The sequence below is a fragment of the Macaca fascicularis genome, chromosome 7, assembly GCF_037993035.2.
Source record: "Macaca fascicularis isolate 582-1 chromosome 7, T2T-MFA8v1.1".
In the NCBI taxonomy this organism is placed as follows: Eukaryota; Metazoa; Chordata; class Mammalia; order Primates; family Cercopithecidae; genus Macaca; species Macaca fascicularis.
Window position 1 is genome coordinate 99469687 of NC_088381.1, and position 25444 is coordinate 99495130.

General features: G+C 38.2%; 1 protein-coding gene and 1 non-coding gene across 15 annotated transcripts in view; one reads left to right on the forward strand and one right to left on the reverse strand.

Annotated features, from left to right (window-relative positions):
• NUBPL (NUBP iron-sulfur cluster assembly factor, mitochondrial) overlaps nucleotides 1-25444 on the forward strand; it is a 259201-nt gene that overhangs the window by 77437 nt on the left and 156320 nt on the right. For 7 of the 14 annotated variants that reach the window (XM_005561036.5, XM_065548707.2, XM_005561034.4 and 4 more), the window contains 2 exons: nucleotides 14151-14190; nucleotides 14279-14369. The exons of 1 other annotated variant lie outside the window; for it this stretch is intronic. In XM_005561036.5, coding sequence (XP_005561093.2) covers nucleotides 14151-14190; nucleotides 14279-14369 — 131 coding nt within the window. Of the gene's footprint in view, nucleotides 1-3932; nucleotides 3985-14150; nucleotides 14191-14278; nucleotides 14370-25444 lie in introns of all 14 variants that reach the window. 6 more of the 14 variants (XR_012415699.1, XM_073997212.1, XM_073997213.1 and 3 more) reach the window with 1 other exon arrangement.
• LOC123574782 (U6 spliceosomal RNA) lies at nucleotides 3887-3992 on the reverse strand. Its single transcript, XR_006699977.2, has one exon. It is a non-coding gene; the product is annotated as a U6 spliceosomal RNA (small nuclear RNA).

Here is a 25444-nt window from a genome sequence, read left to right on the forward strand (position 1 = left end):
GAAAGAAACTGTTTTCATATTAGCCAACCTTTCAAGTGTGTGTTATCTATTAATGTCATATATGTTGGAATAACTGTAAACCTCCCGCTTCTTGGATATGTGTGTGAAAAGTATATGGCACTTATGAGGAAACAGGCCTTACCTGAAATACTTAATGTTTCTGTTGCTAGCTTTTTACCTTTGGGCAGGTTAGTTTAATTTTCTGATCTTCAGCTATTCCATATGAAGTATGTCATATAAAGTCTTCATTTGCCATATGAAGACAGTTTGTCCATATGAAGACAGATAGTGATTAATTTATGATAATAAATAATAGTTCACTGCACTAAAAATGCCTGATGATCAAATATAGGTTATAGAAGTTTTCTTTAATAGCTTTTTTTTTTTTTTGAGAGGGAGTCTTGCTCTGTCACCCAGGCTGGAGTTCTGTGGCACGATCTCAGCTCACTGCAGCCTCCACCTTCTGGGTTCAAGTGATTCTCCCGCCTCAGATTCCTGAGTAGCTGGGACTGCAGGCAAGTGCTACCATGCCCAGCTAATCTTGGTATTTTTAGTAGGGACGGGGTTTCGCCATGTTGACCAGGCTGATCTTAAACTGCTGACCTCAAGTGATCTACCTGCCTTGGCCTCCCAAAGTGCTGGGATTACAAGCGTGAGCCACCATGCCTCCTTTAATAGCTATTTACTGTGGACTTTTTAGCTATTTACAGAATTGTTTTGGACATTATATGAGCATGTTTATGAGCACTTGCTATACTAATGAAGGGGAATGTAGTATTTAGATGGTGAGGCAGGATAAAGGCATAAAAAGATAAATAATCATAGAGGATAACATTTATTAAGTATCAGATGCTATAGGAGATTAAAAGAGGGAATAGTTATGGAGAGCTGTTTTGGAGGCTGCCATGGAAGAAGGGGATTAGATAAGCAGAGAGAAGGCTGAGGATAACCTTGACTTTCCCCCACTGTAAAATGGAGATATTACTTGCCCCATAAGGCTGTTGTAAGGATTCAATGAAGTAAAATGTCTAAAGTATCTAAAATAAATGTAGTGCTTTGTGACTATGTAATGTAACTGCTACTATTGTGTTTTTTTTCCCTGGACTTAATATAAGTGGTTCTTTCTGTCATCTTTAAAATTTTTCTCTCCCAGATGCCTGATAACTTGGAGATGACGTATAGTTTTCATCTTAAATACCAACTGACTACCTGGAACATAATGTTGAAAAGATTCTCAGAATGTACCTGGTTTTAGTAGGGAAGAATGCTATGATCAATTACTGGTGACAAGGCACATATAAAATAGGTTGGAGGCAGGAAATGGTTGTGTATGGGTTGTTGGAGTAACAGTATGTAAACTGTGTTTATTATCTTAGCTTTAAGTCCTAGTATGTCTGTCTTGTTTCTAGCCTTCCTTTTACTTCATCCTGTTAAGCTTTCTAATATAAGATAGCAAGTTTTAGAAGTGAGATACCAAGTTTATATCTGTACTCAGTGAATTAGCCCCAGAATAGAAAAGAATCTGATGTATCACCCCTGCTCCAAAATATCCCTTATGCATTCTTTCCCATTTATATTCTAGTGAGCTAACAGTTTCTATTTAAAAAATACTTAGATCCTCTGAAAAACTGAAGTTCTCAGTGTGATCTACTTGAGCCAGATTATTTTCCTAATGAAGTCTATCCACTTGAGAAAATGAGACTTTTGATTGTAGAAAGGATGAATTGGAAAAGAGGGACATTTTTTAAAAACTGAAAAATAGGTTAGATTAAAAGAAAGATATGCCTGAATGGCTTTCAGGTTTTAGATGGTAGGATGCCTGAGATGGGGATAGTAGGGTTCCAAGATGGTACAAAAGGGGACAGTATGCTGAAGATAAATGGAATTTTAATATTAAGAGTAACAGAAGCCATAACATTACAAAAACATGATTTTCTTCATAGTCTTATTTTCTGCTCCTTTCTCAAATTTTCTACATCCTCCTTCATTTCCACTTTTAGATGCAGCATTGTTTTATTGCCTTTTGGCTATCCAGGTTGGTGGTTCCAGTTTTGAGTTTTGACCCATTCCACTTTCTAGTCTTTACTTACTTTCTCTCTTTAAATCCTTCTTTTCTTCTAGGTAAAGAGGTAGAACATTGTAAACCTCTTCTGGTACTAGTATTTTTTGGTGGAATCACTTTGTCTCACACAGACACATAAAGTTCTTCTGCGAGAACAATTATGCGTCTGACTCCTTTTCTTGCATCTGATTTCTCATTAGAAAGGACCTTGGTTTCAGAAAGGAAGGACTAGAGAAGTAGCTGGTGAGAAGTGAAATTGCAAACTTTGTACTGGATGCCCTTTCCTTTCTGAATATTCATGTACCTTTGCATGTCTTTTCTTTAAGATACGAATAAAGGCTTATTTTTTTATAAAACTTTAAAAATAAATATTTTTTTCTTTTACTTTGCCCTGTGTTTGAATATTATTTAAAATTTATAACGTGAAGTTGTATATTCTTGATTATACTCTCTGTCACCATTTTAAAAAATGGATTTAATGCCTCTAGTTAAATGATTTCAAGTTATAATGTTGTTTTAGACATATATTCCTGAACCATGGTGTTCAGCTACATTTAGAACTATTTTTGGAGCCAGGGAACAGAGTAGAAAGTACAAAGGTTTCTAAGGCTTATTGCTGATACCAAGTACATGGTAACATCTACTACATAGTTGATTCATGAACAATGGGATTCCTATAAAAAGAAGATCTGCTTCTAGATCAGAGTTATCCCTGGAACATGTAAAGATGTCAACTTTAGGAGGAAGATGTAAGGCAGCTGTTCTTATGCCTATTTCCTAGCTCTTTAGTTTGATGTGGTCACAGTGGCATTTATTCTAGCTTAACAATTAACTTATGATATAAAAGCTGTCCCTAGATTTGTTTGAAACCAACTGGTTACATACAAAAGATTAATTAAATTCACACCTGTTAGAAAAGATAGAACTTCGTTGTAGCAGAGTGAGAAGGATGCAGCATTGTGACAACTGAAATAGTTTGACTTACATTAGGAATCTTTTATGCTTCAGTGCATGAGCTCTCATGAAAATATGAGGAGGTAGGAAATAATGATCTGTATCATAAGTTCAGCTAATAATGGCCTCTTCAAAAAGCTGTTATTCACAGGGCAGTGGATTCCAAAGTTTCTTTGTTAACTTTCACTCGTTACTACGTTGTACGTTTTTCTATTAAGTTAATGTGGAGGAGTTGCTGTACACATTTTTAAAAAATAAAATTCTAAGGCAAAGAAACTTATTTGTACCTGTAATCATGAGTTGTTGCTTAGAGTCTTTCTTATTTAACTAAAAAATATGACTTCAGACTATGCCAACATTTCATTTCTGGTAATTTTTTTTTTTTTTCCTCTGAGATGGAGTCTCATTCTGTCGCCCAGGCTGGAGTGCAGTGGCGCGATCTTGGCTCACTGCAGCCTCTGCCTCCCAGGTTCACACCACTCTCCTGCCTCAGCTTCCCAAGCAGCTGGGACTACAGGTGCTTGCCACCACGCCCGGCTAATTTTTTGTATTTTTAGTAGAGACGGGGTTTTGCAGTATTAGCCAAGATGGTCTCGATCTCCTGACCTCATGATCTACCCGCCTCGGCCTCCCAAAGTTCTGGGATTACAGGTGTGAGCCACTGCATCTGGCCCATTTCTGGTAATTTTTATAACTAAAGCAAAATGCTTTTAGGCAATGTTAATTTTATTTACTGATACATAAGAAAAGATAACTATTTCAGTTGCCACAATGCTGCATCCTTCTCACTCTAGTACAACAAAGTTCTATCTTTTCTAATATCTTTGCGTATGACTTTCTCTTTAATGTATATGCTGTACATTTTTAGTTCAGTGTGCTTTTTCTTTGTTAAATTTTCCATATCATCCTTCTGCAGGGGCCATGCTAATCTTCTGTATCATTCCAGTTTCAGTTTATGTGCTGCCAAAGTGAGTACCTGTTAAATTTTAAAGAAACACATTTAATAAAGTGATGAATCTGCTCACATTTCTGAGCTTTCAATTTATAATTTGTCATTTATTAACTACAAGAATTAAAATATGCATTACAAATTATTAATTTTTTATATTTATATTTATTTTATTTATTATACTTTAAGTTCTGAGATACACGTGCAGAATGTGCAGGTTTGTTACATACGTATACGTGTGCCATGGTGGTTTGCTGCATCTGTCAACCTGTCATCTAGGTTTTAAGCCCCGCATGCATTAGGTTATGTGTTCTAATGTTATCCCTCTCCTTGCCCCCCACCCGCCTACAGGCCCTGGTATGTGATGTTTCCCTCCCTGTGTCCATCTGTTCTCATTGTTCAACTACCATTTATAATTGAGAACATGCAGTGTTTGGTTTTTTTGTTCCTGTGTTAGTTTGCTGAGAATGATGGTTTCCAGCTTTATCCATGTCCCTGCAAAGGACATGAACTCATCATTTTTTATGGCTGCATAGTATTCTGTGGTGTATATGTGCCACATTTTCTTTATCCAGTCCATCATTGATGAGCATTTGGGTTGGTTCCAAGTCTTTGCTATTGTAGATAGTGCTGCAGTAAACATACATGTCCATGTGTCTTTATAGTAGAATGATTTATAATCCTTTGGGTATATACCCAGTAATGGGATTGCTGGGTCAAATGGTACACCAACAGTGTAAAAACGTTCCTGTTTCCCCACATCCTCTCCAGCATCTGTTGTTTCTTGACTTTTCAGTGATCACCATTTTAACTGGCTTGAGATGCTATCTCATTGTGGTTTTGATTTGCATTTCTCTAATGACCAGTGATGCTGAGTATTTTTTCATATGTTCGTTGGCTACATTAATGTCTTCTTTTGAGAAGTGTCTGTTCATATCCTTCACCCACTTTTTGATGGGGTTGTTTTTTTCTTGTAAATTTGTTTAAGTTCCTTGTAGATTCTGTTTATTAGACCTTTGTCAGATGGGTAGATTGCAAAAATTTTCTCCCATTCTGTAGGTTGCCTGTTCACTCTGATGATAGTTTTCTTTTGCTATGTAGAAGCTCTTTAGTTTAATTAGATCCCATTTGTCAATTTTGGCTTTTGTTGCCATTGCTTTTGGTGTTTTAGTCAGGAAGTCTTTGCCCATGCCTATGTCCTGAATGGTATTGCCTAGGTTTTTTTCTGGGGTTTTTATGGTCTTAGGTCTTATATTTAAGTCTTTAGTCCATCTTGAGTTAATTTTTGTATAAGGTGTAAGGAAGGGGTCCAGTTTCGGTTTTCTGCATACGGCTAGCCAGTTTTCCCAACACTGTTTATTAAATAGGGAATCCTTTTCCCATTGCTTGTGTCATTGTCAAGGGTCAGATGGTTGTAGATGTGTGGTGTTATTTCTGAGGCCTCTGTTCTGTTCCATTGTTCCATATATCTGTTTTGGTACCAGTACCATGCTGTGTTGGTTACTGTAGCCTTGTAGTATAGTTTGAAGTCAGGTAGCATGATGCCTCCAGCTTTGTTCTTTTTGCTTAGGATTGTCTTGTCTATGTGGGTTCTTTTTTGGTTCCATATGAAATATGAAGTACCTTTTTCTAATTTTGTGAAGAAAGTCAATGGTAGCTTGATGGGAATAGCATTCAATCTGTAAATTACTTAGGGCAGTATGGCCATTTTCACGATATTAAGTCTTCATATCCATGAACATGGACTATTTTTCCATTTGTTTGTGTCCTCTCTTATTTCCTCGAGCAGTGGTTTGTAGTTCTCCTTGAAGAGGTCCTTCACATCCCTTGTATGTTGGATTCCTAGGTATTTTATTCTCTTTGAAGCAATTGTGAATGGGAGTTCACTCATGATTTGGCTCTCTTGTTTGTCTGTTATTGGTGTATAGGAATGCTTGTGATTTTTGCACATTAATTTTATATCCTGAGACTTTGCTGAAGTTGCTTATCAGCTTAAGGAGCTTTTGTACTCAGACGATGGGTTTTTTTTTTTTTAAAGATACAATCATGTCATCTGAAAACAGAGAGTTTCTTAATCCTGAGTTCTAATTTGATTGCACCGTAGTTGCAGAGACCGTTTGTTATGATTTCTGTTCTTTTGCATTTGCTGAGGAGTGTTTTACTTCAAAGTATATGGTCAATTTTAGAATCAATGCCATGTGGTTCTGAGAAGAATGTATATTCTGTTGAGTTGGGGTGGAGAGTTCTGTAGATGTCTATTAGGTCTGCTTGATCCAGAGCTGAGTTCAAGTCCTGAATCTCCTTGTTAATTTTCTGTCTTGTTGATGTGTCTAATATGGACAGTGCGGTGTTAACATCTCCCACTATTACTGTGTGGGAGTCTAAGTCTCTTTGTAGGTCTCTAAGAACTAGCTTTATGAATCTGGGTGCTCGTGTATTGGGTGTATATTTATTTAAGATAGTGCTTTTTGTTGCATTGATCCATTTACCATTATGTAATGCCCTTATTTGTCTTTTTTGATCTTTGTTGGTTTAAAGTCTGTTTTATCAGAGACTAGGATTGTACCCCTGCTTTTTTTTTTTTTTTTTTTTTTTTTTGCTTTCCATTTGCCTGGTAAATATTCCTCCATCCCTTTATTTTGAGCCTATGTGTGTCTTTGCATGAGATGGGTCTCCTGAATACAGCACACTGATGGGTCTTGACTCTTTATCCAATTTGCCAGTCTGTGTCTTTTAATTGGGGCATTTAACCCATTTATATTTAAGGTTATATATATATGTGTGTGTGTATATATGTGTGTGTGTGTGTGTGTGTATATATATTTGTTTTGTTTTGTTTTTCGAGACAAAACTCCAGTCCAGGCTGGAGTGCAGTAGTGCAATCTTGGCTCACTGCAACCTCCGCCTCCCGGATTCAAATAATTCTTCTGCCTCAGTCTCCTTAGAAGCTGGGACTACAGGTGTGCATCACCACACTCAGCTAAGTTTTGTATTCCTAGTAGAGGTGTGGTTTCTCCATATTGGTCAGGCTGGTCTTGAACTCCTGACCTTGTGATCAGCCTGCCTTGGCCTCCCAAAGTGCTGGGATTACAGGCGTGAGCCACTGCTCCCAGCCAAGGTTAATATTGTTATGTGTGAATTTGATCATGATGCTGGCTGGTTATTTCGCATATTAGTTGATGTGGTTTCTTTATAGTGCCACTGGTCTTTATATTTTGGTATGTTTTTGCAGTGGCTAGTACTGGTTTTTCCTTTCCATATTTAATGCTTCCTTCAGGAGCTCTTGTACAGAGGCCTGGTGGTGACAAAATCCTTCAGTATTTACTTGTCTCTAGAGGATTTTATTTCTCTTTCACTTATGAAGCTTAGTTTGGCTGTATATGAAATTCTGGGTTGAAAATTCTTTTCTTTAAGACTGTTCAATGTTGGCCCCCATTCTCTTCTGGCTTGTAGGGCTTCTGCAGAGAGATCTACTATTAGTCTGGTGGGCTTCCTTTTGTAGGTAATCTGACCTTTCTCTCTGGTTTCCCTTAACATTTTATCCTTCATTTCAACCTTGGTGAATCTGACGATTCTGTGTCTTGGGGTTATTCTTATCGAGTGTTATGTTAGTGGTGTTTGTATTTCCTGAATTTGAATGTTTGCGTTTCTTGCTGGGTTGGGGAAGTTCTCCTGGATAGTATCCTGAAGAGTGTTTTCCAACTTGGTTCCATTCTCCCCATCACTTTCATGTACACCAATCAGTCATAGGTTTAGTCTTTACACATAGTCCCATATTTCTTGAAGGCTTTGTCCTTTCCATTTCATTCATTTTTCTGTAATCTTGTCTTCATGCTTTATTTCATTAAGTTGATCTTCAATCTCTGATATCCTTTCTTCCACTTGATCAATGCAGGTATTAATACTTGTATATGCTTCATGAAGTTCTCGTGCTTTGTTTTTCAGCACCATCAGGTCATTTGTCTTCTTCTCTAAACTGGTTATTCTAGTTAGCATTTCCTGTAACCTTTTATCAAGGTTCTTAGCTTCCTTCCATTGACTTAGAAAATGCTCCTTTAGTGCGCCGGAATTTGTTATTATTACCCACCTTCTGCCTACTTCTGTCAATTCATCATACTCTTTTCTCCGTTCAGTTTTGTGCACTTTCTGGAGAGGAGTTGTGATCACTTGGAGGAGAAGAGGCATTCTGGTTTTGGAATTTTCTGCATTTTTGTGCTGGGTTTTCCTAATCTTTGTGGATTTATCTATCTTTGATCTTTGATGCTGATGACCTTAGGATAGGTTTTTTGCATAGGCGTGCTTTTTGTTAATGTTGATGTTATTGCTTTCTGTTTGTTAGTTTTCCTTCTAACAGTCAGGCCCCTATTCTGCACTTCTGCTGGAGTTTGCTGGAGGTCCACTCCAGACCCTGTTTGCCTGGGTATCACCAGCGGAGGCTGCAGAACAGCAAAGATTGCTGCCTGCTACTTCCTCTGGAAGCTTCGTCCCAGAGGGGCACCCACCAGTTACCAGCTGGAGCTCTCCTGTATGAGGTGTCTATCAACTCCTGCTGGGAGGTATCTCCCAGTCAGGAGACACAGGTGTCAGGGACCCACTTGAGGAGGTAGTCTGTCCCTTAGCAGAGCTCGAATGCTGCGCTAAGAGATTCCTGCTTTCCTCAGAGCCAGGAGGCAGGAATGTTTAAGTCTGTTGAAGCAGTGCCCATAGCCACTCCTTCCCCCAGGTGCTCTGTCCCAGGGAGATGGGGGTTTTATCTATAAGCCCCTGAATGGGGCTGCTGCCTTTCTTTCAGAGATCCCCTGCCCAGTGAGGAGGAATCTCAGTCTGAACTTCCTGGCGGCTTCCTTAATATGGTGAGGGGAAAATCACCTACTCTAGCCTCAGTATTCCTTGTCGCCCCTCTCTGCGCTAAGCTTTGTTGTCCCAGGTCAACTTCAGACTGCCGTGCTGGCAGCGAGAATTTCAAGCCAGTGGATCTTAGCTTGCGGGGCTGTGTGGGGGTGGGACTCACTAAGACCACTTGGCTCCTGGCTTCAGCCCCTTTCCAGGGGAGTGAACGGTTCTGTCTCACTGGGGTGCCAGGTGCCACTGGGGTATGAAGAAACACTCCTGCAACTAGCTCTGTGTCTGCCCAAGCAGCTGCCCAGTTTTGTGCTTGAAACCCAGGGCCCTGGTGGTGTAGGCACTCAAGGGAATTTCCTGGTCTACAGGTTACAAAAACCGTGGGAAAAGCCTAGTAGCTGAGCTGGATAGCACAGTCCCTCAGGGCTTCCTTTGGCTAGGGGAGGGAGGTCCCCAGCCCCTTGCACTTCCCAGGTGAGGCGATGCCCCACCCTGCTTCTGCCTACCCTCAGTGGGCTGCCCTCACTGTCTAACCAGTTCCAGTGAGATGAACTGGGTACCTCAGTTGGAAATGCAGAAATCACCCCTGCCTTCTGCATTGGTCTCGCTGGGAGCTGCAGACCAGAACTGTTCCTATTTCACCATTTTGCCCTGCTCCTTATTTATTAAATTTTAAAATGATTTTTATTTATTTTATTTTTAGAGATGGGGTCTCACTATGTTACTCAGGCTGGACTCAAACTCCTGGGCTCAATTGACTCTCGCACCTCAGCCTCCTGAGTAGCCAAGACTACAGGCATGTACCACTGTGCCTGGCTTTAGTTTTATTTTTAATTGACACATAATTGTATATATTTATGGTGCACAATTTTATGTGTTGGTATGTATATTGCATTGTATCATAATTAAATCAAGGTAATGAGGAGATTAATCACTTCAAACATTACTTCCTTGTTGTGGGAACATTTAAAATATTATAAGCTATTTTGAGATACATAATACATTATTGTTAATGCATGTAGGATTTCAATTTCTGTGTCTGGCTTATTTCACTTAATGTCCTCCAGGCTTATTCATGTTTGGGAAAATGACAGAATTTCATTCCTTTTTTTTTTTTTAACTTTTATTTTATGTTTGCAAGTTCATATGAAGGTTTGTTACTTAGCTAAATATATCACAGGGGTTTGTTGTACATATTATTTCATTTCCCAGATATTAAACCTAGTACTCAATAGTTATATTTTTTGCTCTCTTCCCTCTCCCATTTTCCCCTGTCAGGTAGACCCCACTGTCTGTTGTTTCCTTCGTTGTGTCTGTAAGTTCTTATCATTTAGCTTCCACTTGTAAGTGAGAACACGTGGTATTTGGGTTTCTGTTCCTGCATTAGTTTGCTAAGGATGATGGCCTCCAGCTCCATCCATCTTCCTGCAAAAGACATGATCTTTTTTTTTTTTTTTGTGACTGCCTAGTATTCCATGGTATATATGTACCACATTTTCTTTATCCAATCTGTCATTGATGGGTATTTAGGTTGATTTAATGTCTTTGGTATCGTGAATAGTGCTGCAGTGAACATTCGTGTGCATGTGTCTTTATGGTAGAATGATTTATATTCCTCTGGGTATATGCCCAGTAATGGAATTGCTGGGTTGAATGGTAATTCTGTGTTTAGCTCTTTGAGGAATCACCATATGCTTTCCAGAATGGTTGAGCTAATTTACACTTCCATCACTAGTGTGTAGGTGTTGCCTTTTCCCCGTAACCTTGCCAACATCTGTAATTTTTTGGTATTTTAATAATAGCCATTCTGACTGGTGTGAGTTGGTATCTCATTGTGATCTTTATTTACATTTCTCTCATGATCAGTGATATTGATTTTTTTTTCATATGTGTGTTGGCTGCATGTATGTCTTCTTTTGAGAAATATCTGTTCACGTCCTTTGCCCACTTTTAATGGGGTTGTTTGTTTTTCTCCGGTAAATTTAACTTCCTTATAGAGGCTTGATATTAGACCTTTGTCAGATGTATAATTTACAAAGGTTTTCTACCGTTTTATAGGTTGTTTGTTTACTCTGTTGATAGTTCCTTTTGCTGTGCAGAATCTCTTAAGTTTAATTAGATCCCACTTTTCAATTTTTGCTTTTGTTGTGATTGCTTTTGCTTCCTTTGTCATGAAATTTTTGCCCATTCCTATGTCCAGGATGGTAATACCTAGGTTGTCTTCCAGGATTTTTATAGTTTTGGCTTTTACATTTAAGTCTTTAATCCATCTTGAGTTGATTTTTATATGTGGTGTAAGAAAGGGTTCCAGCTTCAATCTTCTACTTATGACTAGCCACTTATCCCAGCACCTTTTATGGAATCTTTTCCCCATTGCTTGTTTTTGTCAGCTTTATTGAAAATCAGATGGTTGTAGTTGTGTGGCCTTATTTCTGGGCTCTTTATTCTGTTCCATTGGTCCATGTGCCTGCTTTTGTACCAATAGCATGCTGTTTTGGTTATGGTAGCCCTGTAGTATAGTTTGAAGTTGGGTAGCATGATTCCTCCAGCTTTGTTTTCTTGCTTAGGATTGCCTTGGCTATTTGGGCTATTTTTTGGTTGCCTGTGAATTTTAAAATAGTTTTTTCTAGTTCTGTGAAGAATGTCATTGGTAGATTGATAGGAATAGCATTGAATCTGTAAATTGCCTTGGGGAGTATAGCCATTTTAATGTTATTGATTCTTCCTATCCATGAGCATGGGATGCTTCTCCATTTATTTGTCTCATCTCTGTGTTCTTTGAGCAGTGTTTTGTAATTCTCATTGTAGAGATTTTTCACCTCCCTAGTTAGTTGGATTTCATTCTTTTTAGTGGATGCGTAGTATTCTGTTGTGTCTATATACCAACTTTTCTTTATCCATTCATCTATTGTTGGACATTTAGGTTGATTTCATATCTTGACTGTTGTGAATAGTGCTGCAGTAAACATAGGAGTGCAGATATCTCTTTGACATACTGGTATCATGTTAAGCAAATATTAGCAGACCAAATTCAGCATTGTATAAAATAACTACATTAAAATTAAATTGGGTTTAATCCAGGAAAGCAAGTTTGGTTCCAAATTAGGAAAAATCTCTTACTGTAACTCACGGTTTTAGCAGATCAAAAGTGAAAAACCATGTGATAATTCAGATTCTTTAATCTGTATTCATATGGTAATTGAAGAAAATGGCAGAAAATATTGCCAACCCTGATAGTGAAAGGTTATAATTGGATGCTTTGGAAAGAATTGAGAAAATTACATAGAAGAAATATATTGCTTTCAAATTAGGTATGGGGAGATTGAACTAGTTAGTTTAGTCAGAAATTAAAGAAGAAAACTATAAACATATACTCTTTGCATATTCCTTTAATGAAGGACCATGGCTTTTTCTATGAGTAGGGATTCAATGAATGAAGTATGGCAGAGGATTTCTTTCTTTTTTTATTTTTTTGAGTCGGAGTCTTGCTCTGTTGCCCAGGCTGGAGTGCAGTGGCACGATCTTGGCACACTGTAATATCTGCCTTCCAGGTTCCAGGTTCATGCCATTCTCCTGCCTCAGCCTCCTGAGTAGCTGGGACTACAGGTGCCTGCCACCACACCTGGCTAAGTTTTTGTATTTTTAGTAGAGACGGGGTTTCACCGTGTTAGCCAGGATGGTCCCGATCTCCTGACCTCGTGATCTGCCCTCCTCGGCCTCCCAAAGCACTGGGATTACAGGCATCAGCCAACGCGCCCGGCCGAGGATTTCTTATATAATCCATGCATATATGCTTTATACAGTTTTCAGTCTCAGTCTCTTTACAGAGGAGAAAAACCCTGAAGAACGTATCTTGAAATCTGAAAACAGGATACTACTAGGTTTTATGACTTTGTTCTAAACTTTTTGCTCAATACTTGTCCAAATCATATTAATTAAAATGGCTTCTGTGGTAGTTTATTATGGTAGAGAAGTAGGATATGAAAGCAAGAGTGGGTGTGAAGGTGATTGCATAGTTTGATAAAACAAATTATATTTTATTGTAACCATTTGTTGCCTATATAATTTTTTTTTATTTCACCATAAGCAGTAGATTGCTTTTCTCTACAGATTAATGCAATTTTTCATCTCAGATTTCAAAATTGAGTTTGTCTACTTTTGTGGATTTTTACACTTTTTAAGTTAAGTAAAGGAACAAATAACTAGTAACACTCCAGTGTAGGAAGGACTGATTAGATGTGTATGTGTGTGTGCAAATATACACATATATGTATGCACATATTAGATTAGCATATATATAAAATTTTTCTATTTATGTATCTTTGTATATGAATAAAATTGGTGGGCAAAATTAGTTACTGAGGCTATTTTTTAGAAAAATTGTAAAATTGTATTTGAGTTATTTTATTGAGGATATTTATTTTTTTTTTGAGACAGAGCCTTGCTCTGTCACCCAGCTGGAGTGCAGTGGCACAATGTGGGCTCACTGCAATGTCTGCCTCCCAGGTCCAAGCGATTCTTTCATATTAGCCTCCTGAATAGCTGGGACTATAGGCGTGTACCACCATGCCCAGCTAATTTTTGTATTTTTAGTAAAGACAGGATTTCACCATGTTGGCTAGGCTGGTCTCGAACTCCTGACCTCAAGTGATCCACCCACCTCAGCCTCCCAAAGTGCTGGGATTACAGGTGTGAGCAATTGTGCCTGATATTGAGGCTGTTTCTTAGAAACATATTTAAAATTTTATTTGAATTATTTCTTAATAAAATTATGTCTCAACTATTTATCAATGTTGTGTCTATTGGGAATATTAGTAGTATGCTTGGTATAATGTTTAAACTGTTGCAAATTGAGGTATATTTAGTTGAAAGTTAAATTGCACAATATGAGCAGCCTATTTGTATTTCCAGTTTGGTATTCTTTGATCCTGGAAGGATGGATGGGCAAAGGGGAGATGTTAGTCAAGTGGTGCGAAGTTTCAGTTAGACGGGGGAATAAGTTCCAGTGATCTGTTGCACAGCATGGTGACTATTGTTAACAATCATTTTTTGTATATTTCAGCATTGTTACAAGAGTAGACTTTAAATGTTTTTACTGCAAAGAAAGAAGTAAGTGAGGTGATGTGGAATGCTAATTGGCATGGTTTTATTATTTATTTTTATTATTCTACCACAATGTAGACATGTATCATAACATTACATTGTACCCCATAAACATATGCAATTTCTGTTAATTGAAAAAATAATATTTCTAAAAAGATGGAAAAAAAAACCCAATTCAGAATGTTTATGTATTGTGTTTTATTCTTCTAAAAGAGAGGATTTTGTTTTTTTTTTTTCCAGGCAACCTAATGAGGCCTCTCTGGAATTACGGTATTGCTTGGTGAGCATATATTTTTTTTAATGTTTCTTTTCTGAATAATATTGATTAATTTATACAAATTAGTTGTATTTTTGTATTACTGTTGCAGTATGTCTATGGGCTTTCTGGTTGAAGAAAATGAACCAGTAGTTTGGAGAGGCCTTATGGTAATGTCGGCCATTGAGAAACTGTTGAGGCAGGTAAGAATATTGCCTTAAATATCATTTTATCATTGGCAGAGCTGCGGTTAATACATTTGCTGATTGGAGAATTGTTAAAATTTGCATTCAGGAATCAGTTGATGCTATGAATGTATAATGTGTAATATGGCACCTAATGAGTTAATGTGGTGCCAACCAAACTTCACTGTTAACATGATTTAATCTTTCCCATTGTTTGTGAGTACTAAAAATTCTATTGTCTTACTGAATACTGTTTTCTTGCTTTGGCTGTGTCTGCAGTAAGAAGAGCAAATCTATTTTTACAAGTAATCTGCCACCTTTAGATTTGTGGTTAATCTCATTGTAGTCAATATTGAGTTATAAGGACAGTGTAGAAATTGTCAGATGTAGAAAAAAATTATATAAACCATGGTACTTGTGATTTAAAATTGCTCCAGAAAAAAGTGAAATTTTGTTTTGAGTATATATAGTTATATATTTGCATGTGTAATATCTGTCCAATCAACTTTAATTTAGCCTTAAGAAAAGAAGAGAACATTTGATTGGATAATCTAAAAATATCATTTGGGCTATATGTTATTTATAGTTGGCTTGGAATAAGTTTTATTTTTTTTCTCAGTAGATTTGAGTTTGTAATTGTCTTCTAGGTAAAAGTTAAAAGTAATTTGCATTTATTTCATCAACTTATAACAGTTACCTTTTATTTATTCAGATTCTACTTTGGGTCAGGAACCATACAATAGGTTGATAATTCTAATGGTAGATACTCCTATATTCATTTTCAGGTATACAATTTAGATGAAATATGTCTTGAACTCTGAAACTCTTCTTTTTTCACTATAACATCTTGCCTTTCTACCACTTTTGCGGCTTGAATTGTGATAAGTGTGCTGTTTGAATTTTGGTCCTAGTAATTTAAGTCTCTTGGTTTCATTTTCTCCTCTTTTACTTTCAGATCCCATAGTTAGTCATTTCACTTAAACTCACCAAACCACCCCATCCCCACCAAGTCCTTTGTGACCTTGACCTTTATTTGTCTTGATTAACCAACCTGTTTTCTCTAATGCTAAATACCATCAGATAATATAGAATAGTTGTGTAAATTGCCTGCATTATATATATTTGATTTTTGAATTTAGCTACCTCCACAACACTTCAGCATCAGATTTTACATGTTGTTATTCTCAAAAAATATTCAGAGAATTTGGTAGTCTAGCAGAGGTCCAAATGAAGGTTTGGCAAAAACAAGTTCTCTGACACATAAATTGTATAGAAGTTACAGTTTATTGGCCAGGTGCAGTGTCTCACGCCTGTAATCCCAGCACTTTGGAAGTCTGAGATGGGCGAATCACAAGGTCAGAAGATTGAGACCATCCTGGCTAACACGGTGAAACCCCGTCTCTACTAAAAATACAAAAAGATTAGCCCCACGTGGTGGCCAGCGCCTGTAGTCCCAGCTACTCGGGAGGCTGAGGCAGGAGAATGGTGTGAACCCGGAACCTGGGAGGCGGAGCTTGCAGTGAGCTGAGATGGCGCCACTGCACCCCAGCCTGGGTGACAGAGCAAGAATCCGTCTCAAAAAAAGGTTACAGTTTATTTTGAGAAGCCTGGTGGATACATTTTCAGCCAACATACTATAGAATATCAGGGTAACGATAGGATAAGAAAATGTGTTCATATATTATTGGGATGCTTAGCGGTTACCTAGAGTGTATCTATCTTACAGTCTTTTGTGAAGTCACTTTCATGTGTGCATTTTATTGGGAGCTGAAAAGCTGTTATTTTAGGCCTACAGTGGGACTAGTGCAGATCATCAGAGCTAAGGAGTGTTTTCACTTTTGTTTTGATTTAGAAACCAAACCGTTATTTGGTAAATTTAACATCCTTAGCGAAAATTCAGTAGCTAGATAGAACTTTGTACAGCGGTGGATTGTAGGGGGTACCTGATTCATCGGCTCATTTTAAACAATTGGATATAACATATATATAGAAGAATGTACAAATCATGAGTATAAATAGATAAATTATCCCAAAGTTGAAACACCTATATAATCATCATTCAGGACAAGATAACTAGAACAATACCAGTGATCCAGAACATCCTCTCATTTTCCCTTCTAGTACCCATTTATGGGGAGAAGAAAAATACTGTGGTCATTCTGACATCCTGAACTAGAAGTCTGGTTAAGTTGTTTTGTTTTTTCTTTTTCTCCCTGACAATACTTTGTTGAGCTAAAATTATGCATACAATGAGATGCATAGATTTTCAGTATATAGTTTAGTGATTTTTGATAAATATATATACCTATGTAATCGTAACCCAATCAAACTAAATAGCATTTCCATCCTCCAAGAGAGTTTCCTTGGGCCCCCTTCTGATTCATCCCATACCCATAGACAATCGTTGTGATTTCTGTCACCATAATGAGTTTTACATGTTTTTAAATTTCAAATGAATAGGATTATACAGGATGTAGCTTTTTTTTTTTTTTTTTTGGAGACAGAGTTTCACTCTTGTTGCCCAGGCTGGAGTGCAATAGCGCGATCTCAGCTCACTGCACCCTCCCGCTCCCAGGTTCAAGCGATTCTTCTGCCTCAGCCTCCTGAGTAGCTGGGACTACAGGCATGCGCCACCATGCCTGGCTAATTTTGTACTTTTAGTAGAGATGGGATTTCTCCAGGTTGGCCAGGCTGGTCTTGAACTCCCAACCTCAGGTGATCTGCCCGTCTTGGCCTCCCAAAGTGCTGAGATTACAGACGTGAGCCACCGCAACTGGCCAGGATGTAGCTTTTTTGTATATGGTTTCGCTTCGCCTAAGGCTTTTGAAATTCATGTTTATTGTTGCATATAACAGTAGTTGGGTCTTCTTTATTGCTAAGTAGGATTCCATTGTATGAATATAATAAAATGTGTTTTTTTTTCTGTTGATGAATATTTGGGTGGTCTCCAGTTTTGGGCTATTGTAAATAATACCTCTATAATACTTTCATAGTTCATAAGTTTTCCAGTTGCTTCACATTTTTGTTGACATTTGGTGTTGTCAGTCTCATTACTTTTAACCATTCTAATAAATATAAAATGGTGTCTTGTTATGATTTTAATTTGTATTTCCCTGATGACCAATAATATTGAGCCCTTTTCCACATGTGTATTAGATCTCATATTTTCTTTCGTGACATGTCTGTTCAAGTCTTCTACTCATTTTTTAATTTTTTTTTTTTTAGTAATTGAGTTGTAGGAATTTGTGCGTATTTTGGCTATGAGTCCATTGTCAGATAATAGATATTGGGAGTATTTATCCTTGTCTGTGACTTGTCTTTTTATGCTGAAGTTTGAAATTTTAATGAATTCCAATTTCTTATTTTTTTATGCTTAGTGCCTTTTGTATCCTCTTTAAGTAATCTTTGCCTGCCTACCCCAAGATTGTAATGATAACAATGTATTTATTTTTTATTATTTTAAAAAATTCTTAATTTAAAAATTTTATGGGTATCTTGTAGGTTAGTATATTTATAGGGTACATGAGATATTTTGATACCAACAGGCATTGAGTAATAATCGCATCAGGGTAAATGGGGTTTTCATCCCCTCAAGCATTTATCCTTTGCGTTTCAAACAATTCAATTGTACTCTTTTAGCTATTTTAAAATGTACCATCAAATTATTTTTTACTGTAACTACAGTCACCATGTTGTGCTAGCAAATATTAGGTTTTATTCATTCTTTCTGTTTGTTTGTACCCATCAACCATTCCCATTCCTTCCACCCCCACCACCCTTCACACCCTCAGATTACGCTCTATCTCCATGAGTTAAATTCTTTTAATTTTTAGGTACCACTGATAAGTGAGAACAAGTGATGTTTATCTTTCTATGCTTGGCTTATTTCAGATATTTGAAAGGACTTGAGTGTTGCGATCTAAGCTATATCTGCTTTAGGGGGCACCCTAAACCTAGTAATACTTGGTTCTTGCAGACCTGCAGAGGTACTGCCTTGATGGTCTTGGACAAGATGTGGGTGAATTCTCTGGATTACCATACAGAGGCTCTTGTTCTCTTCCCTTACTTTCTCCCAAACAAACAGAATCTCTCTCTGTCTGTTCTGAGCTACCTAAAGCTGGGAATAGAGTGACACAAGCACCCCTGTGTCCTCTACCACTGTGACTGTGCTAGTCAGACCTGAAGCCTGCACAGCACTAGGTCTTGTCCTGCTGTTACCACTATCTGGCTACTGACTATGTTTGCCCAAGGCCCTGTAGCTGTACGATCAGCAGGTAGCAAAGCAAGATAGGCTTGTGTCTTTTCCTCAGGGCAGCGAGTTCTCCAGACCCCGGATGGGTCCAGAGATGCCATCTAGGAGCCACAGACTGGAGTGAGAAACCTTAGAAGTCTACCTGGTGTTCTGTTATACAGCTGTGAGTTGGCAGTCAAAGCATGAGGTGCAGTTCTTCCCATTCTTCTCTCCACTTTCCACAGGCAGAGGAGCCTCAATCTGTGGCCACCAGCACTACAGACCCACAGGACATAATTCTAGGTTTCCACTGATGTTCACTTAAGTCCCCAGGGCTCTTCAGTCAGCTCATGGTGAAGGTTGCCGGGCCTGAGACTCACTCTTCAGGGCAGTCCCAGAGCAGGTCCAGAAATGACATCCAAGAGCCAAGGGACCTAGGACCCCTCATGGTGCTCCACCCCCTGTGGCTGAGCTGGTACCTAAGGTGCCAGGCAAAATCTCCTTTACTTTTCCCTTTGCTTTTATCAAGTAGATGAAGTCTGTCATTGTAGCTACCACAGTGGGGAATGTGCTATATCTTACCTTAAGCCAGCACATCTCAGAGTCTCACCCAGAGGCCCATGGCATAGTTTCTGGGTATTGCTGCTGGTTATTCATGGCCCAGCGGCCCTTTATTCAGCAGGTGTTGGTCCTGTCATGACTGGGTCCTTCTCTTCAAGGTATCAGGTTACTTTCTGGCCCAGGGTGTGTCTAGAAATGTCATCCAGGAGCCTGGAAATGGGGTCCTCACAGATCTGTGCTGTGCCCTGCCCTGTGGCTAAGCTGGTATCCAAGATGCAAGACAAAGTTCTCTTTGTTCTTCCCTCTCCTGTCCTGAAGTGAAGAAAGGGTCTCTTGTGAAGCCACGACCTGTGTAGCCTGGGGTTGGGGGAGTGTTGGTGCATGTACTCCATTAGCGGCCCTGGATGGTGTCTGTCTTTTTTTTTTTTTTGAGATGGAATCTCGCTCTGTTGCCCAGACTGGAGTGCAGTGGCGCGATCTCAGCTCACTGCTAGCTCCGCCGCCCAGGTTCACGCCATTCTCCTGCCTCAGCCTCCCAAGTAGCTGGGACTACAGGTGCCTGCCACCATGCCTGGCTAATTTTTTGTATGTTTTTTTTTTGGTAGAGACGGGGTTTCACCGTGTTATCCAGGATGGTCTTGATCTCCTGACCTCGTGATTCACCTGCCTCGGCCTCCCAAAGTGTTGGGATTACAGGCGTGAGCCACCGCACCTGGCCCCTGGCTGGTGTCTTAGTAGGTTGTGTGCTCCCCTGGTCCACTGGCTCTGAGCACAGCTCAGCTGAAGGACTCACCTAGGAGCTGCATTCCTTGTAGCCTAGACTCCCTTTGAAGTTTATTAGAATCCCAGAGCGCTCCAGCTCGTGATGAGGCTTGCTGGAACTCAGGTTCCGACTGCTGGGATGGGCGATTCCCCTCTGTTGAGGGCCAGTCCAAATGCTTCCTCTATGGGCACGCGTCAGGTAGGTGTAATCCGGTTCTGCTTTTTGCTCTGATGGGGCAGCACAAAGTTCAGTGCAAAGTCTCACATTGCTGCATTCCCTCTCCCCAAGCACACAGATTCTCTGTGCCACACAGCTCTTGGGCAATGGGGGAAGGGTGGAGATCACAATTCAAGACTGTCTTTCCTGCCCTTTTCATTGTGTCTTCCAGTAATACAAAATTGAAACCAGGTACTTTTGAGTGCTCAACTGATTTTTGGTTCTTAGGTAAGTTTTGTGTATGTGTGTAGAGAGTTGTTAAATTTGGTGTTCCTGCGTGGAGGGGGGCACTTTTTGCAGCTTTCTATTCCACCATCTTGCTTTGCTGTCTCTCGCTCATGTATTTTAATCTCAAAGCTTTATAGTTCTGTCTTGTACATCTTGAATTAATTTTTATGTGTGAAATGAAATAAGGTTCAATGTTTATAATTTTTTATAGTTTATACAGTTATGTTAGCATCATTTGTTTGAAAGACTTCCCTTTCCCTGAATTGATTTATATATTAGATAAAAATCAATTAACCGTATGTGTATCATCTGTTCTGGATACTCATTTGTGCTCCATTGATCTGTTTGTTTAATCCTTACTCTAAAACCACATTGTCTTGATTATTATAGCTTTATAGAAGGCTTAAAATTAGGAAATGTGCATTTTCCATCTGCATTTTTTCAAGATTGTTTTGGCTGCTCTAGTTTCTTTTACGTTTCTGTATATTTTAGATTCAGTTTGTGCAGAAAAGCATGTTGATACTTTTATTAGGATGGGATTCAATATATAGAACAACTTTGGATGAATTGAGATCCTGACAACGTTGAGTCTTCTAATCTGTGGCCTACAGCTTGATCCATGTTCCTGCAAGAGATCTGATCTCATTTTTTTTAATGGCTGCATTGTATTCTGTAGTGTATATGTACCATCTTTTCTTTATTCAGTCTTAGGTAGATTTCGTGCCTTTGCTATTGTGAGTAGTGCTGCAAGGAACATACATGTGCATGTGTTTTTGTGGTAGAATGATTTGTATTCCTTTGGGTATATACCCAGTCATGGGATTGTTGGGTTGAATGGTAGTTCTGTTTAGCTCTTTGAGGAATCATCACACTGCTTTCCACAATAGTTGAGCTAATTTACACTCCCATCAACAGTGTATAAGTGTTCCCTTTTCTCCCCAACCTTGCTAGCATCAGTTATTTTTTGACATTTTAATAATAGCCATTCTGACTAGTGTGAGTTAGTGTCTCATTGTGGTTTTGATTTTTGTTTCTCTTATGATCAGTGATGTTGAACTTTTATTCATGTGCTTCTGGGCTATGCATATGTCTTCTTTTGAAAAATGGCTGTTCATGTCCTTTGCCCACTTTTTAATGGAGTTGTTTTTTTCTTGTAAATTTGTTTAAGTTCCTTACAGATGCTGGATATTAGACCTTTGTCAGATGCATAGTTTGTGAATATTTTCTCTCATTCTGTAGGTTGTCTGTCTACTGTGTTGGTAGCTTCTTTTGCTGTGCAGAAGCATTTAAGTTTAATTAGATCCACCTGTCAGTTTTTGCTCTTGTTGCAAATGCTGTTGACATCTTCGTCATGAAATCTTTGCCATTCATATGTCCAGGATGATATTGCCTAGGTTGTCTTCCAGGGTTTTGATAGTTTTGGGTTTTACATTTAAGTCTTTAATCCATCTTGAGTTGATTTTTATATATCGTATAAGGAAGGGGTCCAGTCTCAATCTTCTGCATATGGCTAGCCAGTTATCTTAGCCTCACTAATTGAATAGGGAGTCCTTTCCCCATTGTCTTTTTTTGTCAGCATTGTTAAAAATCAGATGATTGTAGGTGTGCGGCCTTATTTCTGGGCTCTCTATTCTGTTTCATTGGTTTATGTGTCTATTTTTGTACCAGTGCCATGCTTTGAACAGGTTTTTAATGAAGGTGGAATTGACCCATTCTGGAAAAAAAAGAATGCCACAGAGGACATTTATTTGTAAGGAAGAGAAGTGAGCACCAGGATTTAAGACAGGAAGGGATAGGCTAACCCCACTATTTTGTGCCAGTGCAGTTAGGTTTATGATCAGGGCTGCTCTTATCTATAAAACTGCTAACCTGTGAGCCTCAAAGGGAAAAGATAAACATCAGCTGCCAGTCTTTGGGTTGTACAACAATAAAATTTAGTGATAACCCCTTTTCTGGATTGGGTCCACTGATGCGTTTTCCTTGAAGTCAGTAAGTACCTTACCAATGAGGGACTGCCTTTCAAAGTTCTTTCGATATTGGACAATGTCCCTGGCCACCCAGAACCTCATGAGTTCAAAAGAAAGGTGCTGAAGTGGTCTTCTAGCCCTCAAACACAACATCTTTATTTATCCTCTAGATCAGGGGTTCATGAGGACCTTTAAGGCTCGTCATGCAGGATACTCTATGGAAAGGATTGTCAGTGCTATGGAAGAGAACCCTGGTAGAGAAAAAATCATGAAAAAGCTGTTAAAGCCTTCAAGCCCAAAAGAAATTCCTGCTGGAGAAAAACTGTGTCCAAATGTTGTTCATGACTTCACAGAATTTATGACAGTGTCAATCAGGAAAATCATGAAAGAGATTGTGGATATGGCAAAAAAGATGAGGGATGAAGAGTTTCAAGATAGAAACCTCAGAGAAATTCAAGACCTCGTAGACACCACACCAGAGGAATTAACAGAAAACAACTTGTTGGAGATGACTGCTTCTGAACCAGTGCCAGATGATGAGGAAGAATTAGTAGAAGAAACTGTGCCAGAAAACAAATTGACATTAGACAACATGGCATAAGGGTTTTGAGTATTCAAGGTTGCTTTTGGCTTTTATGACATGGACACTTCTATGATGCGGGCACTGAAACTAAAGCAAACAGAGGAAGAAGGATTGGTACCATATAGAAACATTTTTAGAGAAAAAAAAGTCAGACAGAAATTACGATGTATTTCCATACACTAATACTGAACCCCTAAAGTACTTCTCATGGGAAGAGCCAAAGAAGTTTGCCACTGCCACCCCTAAGATAGCAAGACCCGTCCCACCTCTTCCTCCTTTTCCTCAGGCTACTCAATGTGAAGATCACGAGGATGAAGACTTTTCTGGTGATCCACTGCCACTTAATGAAGAGTAAATATATTTTCTCTTCCTTAATAATATTTTCTTTTCTCTTGTTTTATTGTAAGAATACAGAATATAATATAAGACAAAATATGTGGTAATGACTGACTATGCTATTGGTAAGGCTTCTGATCAACAGCAGGATATTAGTAAAGTTTTTTGGGAGTCAAAAGTTTTATGCAGATTTTTGACTGTGAGGGGATCAGTATTTCTAAGCTCTGTGTTGTTCAAGGGTCAATTGTACTATTATTTGCTAAATCTGGTAACCCTAGATGGAAGTGATGTTTCGTAAAAGACACAGGAAGGTGGGTAAGAGTCAGGTTAGTAGAAGGCAGACATAATGATGCAGTGGAGCTGAATTGCTTGAGAATAAGAGTTTGAGGTAATATTAAGGGAATATATTTAGCCCAGAGTGGCAGGCTCGTGAGTAATGGAAATGAGGCGAACATTAGAGTAGGGGGTGGGGTGAAGAATTATACCAGGACGGGGCAGTCTTGCCAGGATTGTTCCTTGTAATTTCATGAAGGAAGATGGTTTGTCAATGCCTTTACCAATCTCTGCAGCTTCTTCTGAAGGATAACTTATTTTTCAGGATACATAAGCAGTAGTATAGGGAGTCTCTTGGTTTCAGCTGGCCACTGTTCAGTAATCTGCATAATTTCACCATATGTCCTTCTAACCTCATCTGCTAGAAGGAAGGGAAAAGATTGATGAATAAATATAGTATATGTTCATGAATGCATTTTGTGATGCCTTGGGAAAAAAGCGTGCCAGGATATATAGTTTTTTAAAGTTAAACTTTAGGATGTATTAGGAAAAATAGGCAGATATATGCTAGGATGTTATTTTGAGCATTAGATTTATCAGTATGTATTCCTTTTTATTCTCCTGATATTTGAAACAATTTCCTTTTATTTTCTATTTTGACTTTAATAATTGTAGGCATAAACATCTAATACATTTCACTCAATGACTGATAATTTTAAATTTTTCTGTTATTTGTTAAGATTCCTGATTAGTATTTTTTTCCTCCTGAATTGTGCCCCTGAATATAGATATAATTAGTTTAACGCAAATGAGAAAAGTGTTTTCTTAGAATCTTTGTGTTTTAAAATATGTGATATTGAAGAAAACAATTTTAGTTATTAGAAAAAGAGCCACAGAAAGAAAAACTTCAAAGGCTAGTCTGATGTCAGCACCTGCTGTGGTCATAGTGTAAACCCTGGAGACCAGGGATTTTGGCAGCAGTTTCAGTGCTTTTAGTTCAATCTTCAGTATCCCCAAATGTGAAGCAGATGCCAGTTTTCTTCTCTAGGGTTCTGATAATGGCATATAATGAGTTGGTTGTTTCCTAGCAACTAAAGAAGCAGTTTCACTTTAGCTGATCCTGCAATAGAAATGAGACATTTTCCCTTGATAGTTGGTATTAGTGATTTCCCTGACAATGGAATTTCACTTTTGAATAAGGAATATTCTCAGCTTTTGGTTTCCTAAATAATTTTGATTCTGAGTTGGGCTAAGCTCTGCTTAATCCTGTATAAAATGAAAAAAAAAAAAAATTGAGCCCCTTAAGTACCTCTCAGGGGAAGAGCCAAAGGAGTTTGATACATAGTTTCTTAAATGGCAAGTGATTATACAAGAAGCTGTAATAGGTGTATTTTCTCAGTGTTTAACAGAATAATTAATGACCACATTCTTTTTTTTTTTTTTTCCCTGCTTATTATTTGCAGCAGTAGAGGTTTCTTAGGTAATGGCCAATGTATTGTGGAAATAAAATAAGTTTTTATTACAGTTGCCATTTTGATATAAAGTCAGTATAATGAAAACATTAATTTAAAGTCTATAACCCATTTGATTTCAAACAGTATTCTATATCAGAAATTATTCTTATACCCAATGATTTTAAAGGCTCTTAAAATAGTTCACTTTAAGGTAAATTGTGAAACAATTCAGTGTTTAAATATTAGTAGTTATAAGGTGTCCGTAATTAACCGAATCATATCTAAATACATCTAATTTTATGGTAGTAATAGATCTGGATATATTCAGGCTCTTAAGATATTTGGAGGCATGAGAAAAATACTTCAGATGACCTTCTTTATAGTCATTCATAGTTTAAATAGTTTCTAAGGAAATGATCTGTCTTTCTTCCTTTGACATTATAAAACTAATATAAGTTACCATCCTCATCCACCTCATCCA